The following is an 11,739-nucleotide window of genomic DNA, read 5'->3' as shown; positions in this document are numbered from 1 at the left end:
ATACCCTCTATAAATTTCACAAAATTTAAACTGAAACAATGAGAATTATAACTGAAACTAAGATTATTGAGTTGGAAAAGTCGAAGAAAATCGAAAATATAAAAAGTACATAAAAAAGATGAGAGTATGTAACAGCTAGAGTAGAATAATAAATTTACTCAGCGTACTTTTATTGTGTAAAATGAACACTATAACCAACCCCTGCATGCTCGGCGAGCAACCCATGCAAAGCCCACGCGGGTTCTCTCGCTCTTCGAAACAGATCCTAACCTAACCCATCCCTAAGCAACACCAGTAAGTTATTTATTTACTTAACGCTTTTATTCATTTTGTTCTATTATTTTCCTCTTTACTCTTTCCAACTTTTAAGTGCCTTCCTCTTTTTATGTATTCTCCTGGTAGCACAGAAGCCATGGCTCTCAAACGGGATCACGTGACTAGGGTTTCGCCGGGTGGACCAAACGAATTGGAACGCTCCCTCGACTTTGAAGGATTTCCCTGATCGAGCCTAAAGCCGACCCTTGAAAGGGCGTTGCTAAACCCGCCTGTCTGCAGACCGGGCTCAGGTGCTACCGTCCAAAGCTATAAATGTCGCAAGTAAAGATATTTTTGGAATGGATTTCTGCGTGTTTACGAGAATGCATTTATCATTTATGTTATAATCAGTAAGCTAGTGAACGAGTAAAATGAAACCCACTCTACGTTAATTGTGTCTTGATGAAGATCATGATACCGATTAAGAGGGACAATACGCTCGTTTCATTGATGGATTGTTATAATTTAAACTAATCATTCAAAGAATCCTGTGCAAATTAGTGAATGAATTTATAACATATAGTAACTAACTGAGAAAATCGGACAAGATATCAAAAATTCTTATCCATAAAGTTTATTTTCTCATTCAAATCACCCGACAGAAAATTTTGAGAACAATATAATTTATTTATGTTATTATTTCTAGTTTGACTGTTACGTACTTCAGTTATACATAGTGGTTCAGACTGAATTCGGTTTTTATAAAAGAAGCTAAAAAGCAATAACAGAAAAGACCAAATTTAGATTACAATAGAATTGAGTAGGAGCAAACTGCAGCGACCAAAATATTCAGGAATGGCCAATTTTAAACGGAGCATGTCAAATATTTTTCATGCCCCTTATTTAACGGGCCAATTCATAAATTGTCATACTTCATTGCGGTAAATGTAAAGGTTTAATATGATTCGGCCAAAGCACTTGGTTGCATCTTGAACGCTTAAGCGAAACGCACAGTATGTTCGCCATAAGTTCTATGCTCCTATAAATCTGAAGGCAAAGCCCAAAGCCAAGCAAACTTAGAGCTCCCCGATTTACTCGCCGGCATCGAGTTCACTTAAGATTCTCATAAGGAAGGTCTGCGGAAAAATGTTGGACGGTTATGTTGCACTCTAAGCATTTTAGCGTCTGCATCGAAATGTATAGAGATGAGTTCTTAGCTGTAGATTTATTACAGCGTTTGTGGCATTGCTTACCTGGAATTGCTGTAATATGCTATTCGTTTTGCAAAGGATTCCTAAGTAACATAAGTAGGCTTTGAGTTATTAATCTGGCCGTAGATCCTAATTCTCAACAATTTCTTCACTAAACCATAAGCAGACACGAAATTTCTTAGAATTATTTAATTCTGAGTAGTTGCACTGCCAGTGCAAACTAAAAATTTGTATAATTAAAACTATTCCTGCTTTCAAAACAAAAATTTCAAACTAACATGATTATAGTGATTATTTTTCATTAACGAAGTGGGCCATTCTAATTATTGTTCTTTATTTTCAAAGCATCTTCATTTTCAGAGCAATCATCGAGAAGTACGTTGAGAGGCCAATCTTTTAAATCTTACATAACATACTGTATAAAAAATTAAGCTAAAAAACACATGTCACACTGAAAAATTGTGTTTCTGAAGCTTGAGAAATTCCTACAAAAAAAGTTTTTCAGAAATTCTTTCTCGGGCCTCTCCGTTCGCGCGAATTTCTGTCGTATCTAACGGACGTTGCGACGCGCTCGGAGACGTGAGAGCGCCAATCAGCTGTCGCACTCCGTCAATTCCTATTGCAATGGACCACTGGACGACCGAATGGCCTCTATCTCTGACTTTCAATGCTTGATTCAGAATGCATTCAGAACCAAACTCGTACAGACAAATGGCTCGATCGGAACTACGGAAAATGAATATAAACATCGCAATGCTTGTGAACCACACCCGCTGCGGGACTGGACTGGAAAAACGTTGATGACAGTTAATTATTTTAATGAGAGGTCAGTAAAACAGAAACATACTCATGGTAGTATGTAATCATTTGAGAAAGATAATAATAATTTCACTACCAACTAACAGAATATAACACAGTTAAACTAACAGAATATATGTATATCTCCGTTTTTGAAAGATTATCCTCCTTATGTGCTGCTAATTTCAACGAGAGTATTTATATTATAAACAAAGTTAATTCCTAATTTACGCAACAAACACTAGGCACGTTTTCCATCTTTCAAAAAATTTCATACAGCTAACGAAAAATCATAATCAACAGTTCCTTTTCTCAGTGATGCAATTTCTCGGCTGTTCATAATGTAATCCAAGGGGTGTTGAGATTTCGCTTACTATAAAAAACTTCTAACTCAAATAAGGCATATCAGACACTACAAACGATGTAACTCAAATCCGATCAACGAAGTGAGTTCTGATGAAACGATCTTCTGTCTGACCAGTGATGCCTTGTGCTTTTTTCGTGCTGCTTTGACATGGTTTCAGGTTCTTCATTAGAACTCCTGTGTAACTTATGCTTCCTGAATCTATGCTTTTACTTCTCGTTTCTAATCTTTTAGGATTACGTCCCGAAATTTGTTGCAGAATTTTTCTTCGAGTTCGTCGCATGATATTGCTTCCTCTTTTCGTGAGCAGGCGAATTTAAATCGGGAATATCGGTTGTTTGGTCCGTTTTTTCAGGTTAAAATTAGCCATTTTGCATGAATGGGTCATCGGCGCCATTCTCTTTACTTTACTACTGAGAAGTTTTGTCAACATTTGTATGATTGTGCCGACGTTTCCATTTCATACACTTCCATTTTCGGCCTGGCCTCCTTCGGTGTCGATGTCGGTGACCACCATTTCTCGCAGCTACGTTCGAACTTGTGTTGAACGGATGGCCATGACCACCGGGAGATTTTGCGTGAATTTCTGTTGCTCTCGTTTCCTTTTCGTAACTATATTTCTACGTTGTGTTATGGTACGTTTTAAGTTTATTACGTCCGGAGTTAGAGGGTTCATTTCCTTGTCTTGTTTCATGCGCACCGACTTGACTATTTTGCAGCCTTCGATGTTCGTCATTGTCAGGTTCTTTATTCTATCCTTCAGATTTCAATGGATTTTCACCGTTGTGATATTTTGGTGTTTCTTAGCCCGGTTTCTCATTCGGCATCTTTGACTGCGAAACCGAACTTGAGTGCAATTCAGTATGACCGGCTCCTTTAACAGGTTCCTTTGTGTGATTGGAGAATTTTTCTTTGACTGGCTCCTTGCGTTTTGTCACTTTCGTAGTAACTTCCTCCTTTTAAAATTTGTACTGCGAAACTTTCTTTTCTTCCGTCTTTTTCACGCCTTTTTTATTTATATTAGGTTTTTCATTAGATGGAACGTCATGCGATCTTTATTGTGAATAAGTTGCACCGTCGTGACTATTGTCAATAAAATTGGTGCAGTTGAAGCAAATCAAAATATGGTTACCAAGTTTAGAAGTAAAGTTTCTCATTTTGTATCTTCCATGTGGGGTTTCGGTAACAATTTGAATATTATGGACCGACGGATTATTTCTTGAAAAGCTCTCTCGTATGGTCACTGGTTTGTCGTGTAAACGTAATTTTCTGTCCCTAGACATCAAACCATCAACTGCATCTTCCATTATCATTTCGGTGTCACCCAAGCCATGCCATGAATTTTCGGCCGTTTCCTTTGGTTTAAATACGTCGTAGGTCCACGTTCTTCTATTATTTCTTTAAAAATCAAATCTTGAGGGATCACAGGGTGACACATACATTGCCACCTATAGAGGTTTCAAAGCAAAAAGCACTTCTTTAGCAGTAGGCATGATGTCGGTCGGGGAAGCCAAAAACCCTCTGCCACCTTCGCCAGGGAGCTCGATAACGTAAGCCAAATTTATGCCCAAACTTCCAACAACCCAATCAGTAAACGTCCCTGAAGCTGGGTACAAAATTTCGTGGGTTTGTCCGTATCGATAGTCGCGCTGGTTAGCCAACTTCATATACATAGACATTTGATATGCAAGACTGTTAACACACCGATACGTTTCTCGTCGTTCTCCTGTGTAATCCCAGGGATAGATTATCATCTATCCGTAAGTGTGCAGGCTCACAACTGCACGAATTTAGTTTTTATGTTCCGTCAAAAACTAAGATATTGCTCGAGTTTCCGGTTCCGAAAAAGCTTTTTCTCCATGATAATCCTCGGTACATGGCAATTTTCCTTTACTCACTTCTCCCCAATGGAATCCAAAATTCCTATTTAAATCAACTCCAGTGCAAATCTCTCTACGGTCGTCATTTATTTTTGGTGATCGGTTCTTCCTCCACAATCTGTCATGAGTTCTAGAGAATTCATATCCATCAGGGTTAACTAAAGGTGCCACGAACCATTTATTTTTCAAGGTGTTTTCGTCATTTTAAGTGCACTTAATAATCAGTGTTTATAGCACTACCAGAGCGACAGCTGTCGAGAGCCATTCTCTTGCATGCATGCCTCCGTCGATCCACATAGCATTCGTGGTGGGGCCTTGTGGGTTGACGACCATCACGTAAATAGATCGATTTTCATGCGTGGTCCCAATGACGCGCAGAGATGCATATGGCCTGAAGATGATTGATAAACATTTTAACCAGTCTTCAAGATCTTTATAGGAGTTGAATTATTTATAGTCTAACATCCTGCACAAGTGATCGTACTCTTCCTTGGTGTGGTAATAGTCTTCGTTTCTTCCCAATTCCTAGCTTGGCGGTACTGTTGAACGGTATTTCAATTTCATTTCATCAATAAGTTTTTTCACGTTGTCAACGTCGTCGAAACGGGAAATCAGCTTCTTGCGGCGGTCAGAATTGTCCATACGTTGAAGTTGAATATCGTTTGCGCGAGAGAGATCGATCGATTTTTACACTTAATCGCTATTTCGGGCCAAGCTTTAACCGTCGTAAGTTGCTGCCCATCTCTTCAGGTGTTCTGCCGACTATGCTTAAGCATCCTCAATCCGCACCTTGCCGTTTGGACTCCTTGGTTCTGATTGTTGAATAATTATCAAGCAGAGGAGTACTGCTAATGCTAACGTCGAATACTGCTTGCCGAATTTTGTCATCGTTAACCTTCGTAGCGCAGGACTGAAATCATGGGCGACAGCTCGTTCGAATCTTATGTTTCTTCGGTATATAAGCTACATTCCTTAGCATTTCTTTTAAATAATTTGGATTTTTCGGTATCTAATTTTGAAAGTTTTTATCTGCAATTTTCAAGCAGAGAATATGACGCTTGTCCGTCGTGAGTCGAACACTTGTATCATAACTACTCATTTGGCTGCGCTTAGCGAATTATATTAACGCATTCGGCGAGCTGTTTTGGCTCGCATCTATACACATAACACTGTGCAACGAAAAAAAATTTCTTTCATAGCTCAAACCAAAATAGCTCTTAAGGAATCGAGGTCGCTGATTTCAAATCTGCAAACAGAAGTACTCTAGCACGTATAGTTTTCGAGATATTAAAAAAATAATTTTGATGAAATTCATAAAAATGCAACATTTGGTAAACTGAACATGATTAAATAATATTGGATTATACATTTCAAACATCGTATTTATGTAATCAAAATATAAAAAAATATAACTCAGTACTCACTGCAGTGAGTGACAGAGAGCGCATTTTCTCGTCGACAAAAACGTGAAGTCACGGACGGACAGACAGACGGACAGACGGACATGGCGAGCACAATGGTGCATTTTTTTCATAAATGGGAAAATGCGCTAAAAATGGTAATCAAGACAGTTTGGAAAGAAATCTTACCTAATTGCTATGATATATGATATGATAGCAATCAACAATAGTCTCCCATCATATTTAAATTAAATCGACCTTGATACCGACTCTCCAAAAGCGCAATATCTTGGTGAAAACGCTCACCATGCTCATCACTTATATCCCCAAGGTTTTCAGGGAAAAAATCCAAGTGGGAAAAAAGCATTTCCCAAGTGGGAAAAAGCAAGGGAAAAATCCAGAACATTGGAACAGCAAATGGCATACTCTTTCTTTTTGAGCTTGACCATTGTGTTAAACTGACATAGCAGTTAGAACAGCAGATATGAGGTGGCCAATTTGTATCCTGTTCCCCAACTTGACAGCCAAAATAGTGCCTGTATGCTATCTTCACCTTGGAGGCCAGATTTTTTCTCTGATCTTTTGGGGTAAATTTGCCACAAATGTAACAGAAATTGCCAGGGTTGTTGTTTCAATTTCGACGATTCATTTCAAACAATTACTGCTTAACTAAAATTTAAAAAATCAAATTGGTGCTTACTTCAGATTAATTAATAGCCTAGATTTATCACGACCAAACTTTTCTGGAATTAAATTGTGAAAAAGTTTCAGAAAATTCAATAGCAATAGAAAAACACTTAAAAATATTATCTCAGCCATTATAGTATTAATGTCACTTATTTGCTTAAATCGCAAAATGACTAAAAAATTAAAAGCAAAGAATAGTCCACAAAAATTCATATCTTTATAGAAAACGTTTCGGAGTCCAGCTCCATCGTCAGTTCGTAGAATCTAGAACATACATAGAAAGTCACAAGTTAATACCTGTCTCTTATACACATCTAGATGTGTATAAGAGACAGGTGTAAGANTTCAGCTGTGAGCTCCTATCCCCTTGAAATTGTGAATAGATAGGTTTTTATGCCCTATTACTTGTAAATTTAGGTTCTAATTGTGTTCTGTGTTTTCAATTGTATTAACTTGTGACTTTCTATGTATGTTCTAGATTCTACGAACTGACGATGGAGCTGGACTCCGAAACGTTTTCTATAAAGATATGAATTTTTGTGGACTATTCTTTGCTTTTAAATTTTTACTCAGCCATTATTATACAATAAAAGTGCATTTGAAACCAACAATACACAACACACTTTTACCAGGCAATCCTTATTTTGAATGTACTTTCACTTTTAGAGGCTGACCCTGAAGTTTATATGCATAAAATACTTTCACAAACATAACTCGAAAACCTGACGTGCTAGAGAAATTTCAAGGGCATACATGGAATCAGCGTAAAAAACACAGATACAAAATCAGATACAGGTAATTTCATATGAGTAGCAAAAATTTTGTTGCACAGTGTAATCAAACATGATGATAATGTAATGGTAATACTTTCATTTTCTCATTCGGTCTTCATACAAATACGATGGAATAACGTAGATTAAAAGAAATAGATTGAAAATTTTAACTGTCATTTGAAAGCGAAATATCTCTCCTCGGGTGCGATTTGATATCGCAATTTGAATAAAACATTTATTTTGAGCAGCGGAGCATTTTTTACAAAAGTCTGCCGTCTTGTTGTGTCGTCTACAGCAGTTGAAAGGTGGTAATTTACACTTATTTCTTCTCGATCAACTTTGTTCAAAATTATTACTTTTTGTTGTTGTGTAGCTCTGTTGTCAGTTATGGCATTCTCATTTATTTTTAACGTAGCTTAACGTCGATTTATATCAGTGACGTTGAAAATAGAAAACTGTGTCGGTACATTTATTAAGGTTGCATTTGTATTGTCCAAAAAATGGCTAAGACTTATTATTGCATGAGCCCTAAGGGTATTTAATATCTATGTAACTATTCGTGATTGGTTGAATTCTCCGTCTCTAGAAACGAAGATTTAATGCTCCTGTCAGATTGTAGGGGTCGTAATATTTTCTACTCGCAAACGGTGAGTTGTTAGCAACTCCACTTTTGCTAAGGAGTCCTTCTACCTATTAGACTCTGAGAAGAGGGTCTATTATTAGACTCTCAGAAGAGGGTCTGTTCTATTTTGAGGGATATGTGATTTCTAGATGAGGTCGGTGATGTTATATGAATGTGAAAACATACCAGAAAAAAAAACATGAAAGTCGTACAACATAATTTATCTCAAAATGTATTAAACAATCTGTTGTCTCTATTTTGCCTGACTTCCTCGATCGGCTCGATGTACTGTCTATGAAATTAGGCGATAGGCGTGATATTAATGATCGAGCATGGAACTTTTATTGGAGTTTAGAGGAATTCACTTCTATTCAAGCAAAATTTGTTGTTCTACGGAACTAGGGCTTTTGGGGCTAAGAATACTTTGTTAAGAGGAAATATTTACAATTTCTGTTCACTGTAGTCATGTTCATCACAATAAATTTAGAATGATGTGTAAAAGCTAGATAGAAAATATGTTTTAACCGGTTACTCTAGAAAGTGGCTCTCAAGAAAATTTTTAAGATATTCTTTCTCTCGGTGGTGGTGGTGGTGGTGGAGGTGCCACTGGGAAATGTGGGAAAAAATCAAGAGGCCAGAAAGGAGAAGGCCTCAGGGTGGCCAGAAAGGAAAAGAGGAAATGGAAACGATAGTAGAAGGCAAAAATGCGCTTAGCGCAAAATTCGGTTTGACGGTATGTCCATGGGTTTTTCTCTGGGTCGAGGTATTAGAAACCCACCGGGGCTTTGAAGGGTCATGTGGAGTTGTATGGTTGCTAGACCAGCGCGATAGTGGATGAAGATGATGCGGATGAATGATAGATGATGGTGGTGAAGCCCTTGCTCGGTGGTTGGCCTCCTGTGGCACAAGGGGGACTCGCCCTCAATAACTTTCAAGGCGAGTGCCTCAAGGTGCCCGCATCGGTGCCTGCCGGACGGTGGCGAGCCGTTTGGACAGGCTGGCAGCAGCCCTTAGAGATTGGACTCCTGCCCATTCACCCGCACCCCGGGCCGAGGAACTGGAGAGGACGGAGGGGAGTAGGAGAGAGACGAAGAGCAGAGAGGAGGGAAAGGCGCCACGAGGGTCGGAGGAGGAGGAGAGATCGAGAGAGAGAGAGGCTGAGGCTGTGAATGGAGGTGTGGATGGGAGACAAAGGAGTGAGAGAGTGATTGTGACGTGAAATGTGCAGAGATTGTCAATGACAGAGCCTAATAGGAGGCGTTTGAGGAGAGTGCTAGAGAAGATTGTTAGGAAAGGATGGGAGATTGTTTTGTTGAGTAAGATTAGTGCGGATGATGAGGGTGTGTTGTGGCTGGGAGAGAAAGAGGAAAGAGTGGTGGTGGTACATAGGAAGAAGTCAGCTGTGATTTTGAGAGGTGAGGCTTTAGAGGTGTGGGTGAGAGATGGACAGAAAAGATAGTTTGAGGAGAGAGTGACTATTGTGGTGTTGGGAGGGTTGCGCCTGGTATCAGTGTATCAGCCTGTGTGTGGAACGAATGATGACGGTATGGAGGGGTACAGAAGAGCGGTTGAGTTGCTTGTGGTGAAAATGAGAATTTGATTATAGGGGGAGATTTTAACTCGAATGTGGGCAGAGGGAATGAAAGGGAAGGGGTGTGTGGAAGATATGGCATTGGGAATATACTGTAAATGAGGCAGGAAGGGAACTGATTGATTTGTGTGGGGAGCATGAGTTGGAGTATGTGAATAGCTACATGATGTATAAAAGGAGAGGGACGTGGTTTAATGTGAGGTATGGCAGATGGTACGAGTTGGATGGTTTTGTGATGCGGAAGATTGATAGGAGGTGGATGGTAAAAAAGATGAGGACAGATGGGGAATACGAGTTGTCGGATCACAAGCCAGTAGTTATGACTGTAAGAGTGAAGGGGAGAAGATGGAGAGTGCCAGGAGGGAATACGAGGAGAGCGCCAAGGACATAGTGGGAGATGTTGAAAGAACGGAAGCCGAGGGAAGAATACAAAGTGAAAACAAATGAGAGGAGTACTGAGGCAAATGAGAGAATAAATGAAGGTAATAAATGGAAGGCGCTTGCGGAGGTGATGACTGAGGTTGCGAAAGAAGTATGTGGAGTATGTGAGAAGAGGGTTCAAAATCCCTGGACAATTGGGTATGAAGATGAGCTAAATGCGTTGAATGAGAGAGTGAGTGCGGCGGTGCGTTTGAGAAATGAAAAGGTGCAACTGGCGGGTAACAGGAGAAGGCTGAGGCAGAGGAGAGATGGCAGACTGATGGAGCGGATGGAGAGAGAGGTGGCTGGAGCGAGAGAGGAGGTGAAGCAGGCGAGGAGAGCTTTGCGAAGACGGTTGAGGTGGTTTTCCCGAGAGTGGTGGGAGAATAAGATAAGGGAATGGGAGGAAGTGTGTGCGACAGGCAAAGTGGGAGACATGTACAAGTGTTTGAGGAAGATTGGCACGAGGGGATGCAAGGCGGGAGTGAGTGCGAATATGTGGGGTAAGTGCCAGTCATTACCCACACAGTAAAACAAGAATGGAAATGAAAGAGACTGGAACTGAGATTTTACTGCAAGGCAAATTCACAAAAGGTGGGCTTTGAATATAAGTATTAAGAAAATAGTGTAAAGAATAATACCCTTGGCAACGTGCGTATCTGTTGAAGATTGAATCTAATAAGTGATCGTTGTTGAAGATGAATGAAGAGAAATAATACAATATAACAATTATTCAGACAATAAAAAGGAACCTATTAGAGCTTAAACTAACCTGCAGCGGGGATCAGCCGAACAATAATGACTAACGAGAAAATTCTGTGCGCGACGTTAACTTCCTACCGGTGTTGCCAAGGTAAAGGTAAATCATAATTTTATTACAAAATAAAAGTCGCAAAATGTCTTAACACTACAGTAGTACCCCGCCAGATGTCGGAGACATAATGATCAATAATATATAAAATCGGCTTTAGGGCGGAAGTTGACTCGACGACCTGAGCGAGTTGTTCGCTGTGGTGGGTCAGCTGCAGTGGTCCCTGGAGTGGGTTGCTCCTTGTTTTCTGGTTCTGAAGCTGTATCGGTCACTGGCGGGTGGTAGGCTGATGGTTGCTCCGTTTTCTTCGGCAGGTCAACTGAAGGGTTTTGTTTCAGCTTTGAATCTTGAGGTGCTTGACAATACGCTGGTTTGAGTCGGTCTATGGATACCGTTTGTTCAAGTGAGCCCGTTTTAATGATAAAATATTTGGGAGTTCTCTTCACTACAAGGTGAGGTCCGGTGTATGGTGCTTCGAGGGGCTTCCTTACTCGATCTATGCGCAGCCACACGTGTGTGCAGGTTTGCAGATCTTTGGGGATGTATGATTTTGTAGAGGTGTGACTACGACCTTCAGATAAACTCTGAAAATCGATTGATCTCATCAATTCTTGGAGTTTGGTTGTCGTTTCTTTGGAGCAGTCCTCGTTGGTTTCTGTTATTAGTGGACGTGGTAGCAGGAGGTTAGCTCCTGTAACTGCGGTAAAAGGAGAGAATCCAGACTCGTTTGGCAAGCTGCGTATTCCCAGTAGGACGATTGGTAGTGCTTGAAGCCAAGCTTCTTTACGGGCCATTATTGCTGTTTTGATGGTTCGGTGCGCCCGTTCAATCATCCCATTAGCTTGAGGGTGATAAGCTGTTGTTCTGAGACGATGGAAACCTACAAGTTTTGCCAGTTCAGCGAAGAGTTCTGCTTCGAACTGGGCA

At 40.1% G+C, this 11,739-nt stretch overlaps 1 protein-coding gene across 1 annotated transcript; it reads right to left on the bottom strand.

Annotated features, from left to right (window-relative positions):
• Positions 1–2,387: 2,387 nt before the first annotated feature.
• LOC108681359 (carboxypeptidase B-like) lies at positions 2,388–4,955 on the bottom strand (the record flags this gene model as incomplete). The annotated part of the gene is given in 1 exon segment (XM_047880963.1): positions 2,388–4,955. A coding segment is annotated over 1 exon segment (879 nt), but the record flags the coding sequence as incomplete, so codon positions are not given.
• Between the last annotated feature and the right edge of the window lie 6,784 nt (positions 4,956–11,739).

This window comes from Hyalella azteca, unplaced genomic scaffold (assembly GCF_000764305.2).
Source record: "Hyalella azteca isolate HAZT.00-mixed unplaced genomic scaffold, Hazt_2.0.2 contig90, whole genome shotgun sequence".
NCBI lineage: Eukaryota > Metazoa > Arthropoda > Malacostraca > Amphipoda > Hyalellidae > Hyalella > Hyalella azteca.
This window is presented reverse-complemented; position numbering and strand designations above follow the sequence as displayed.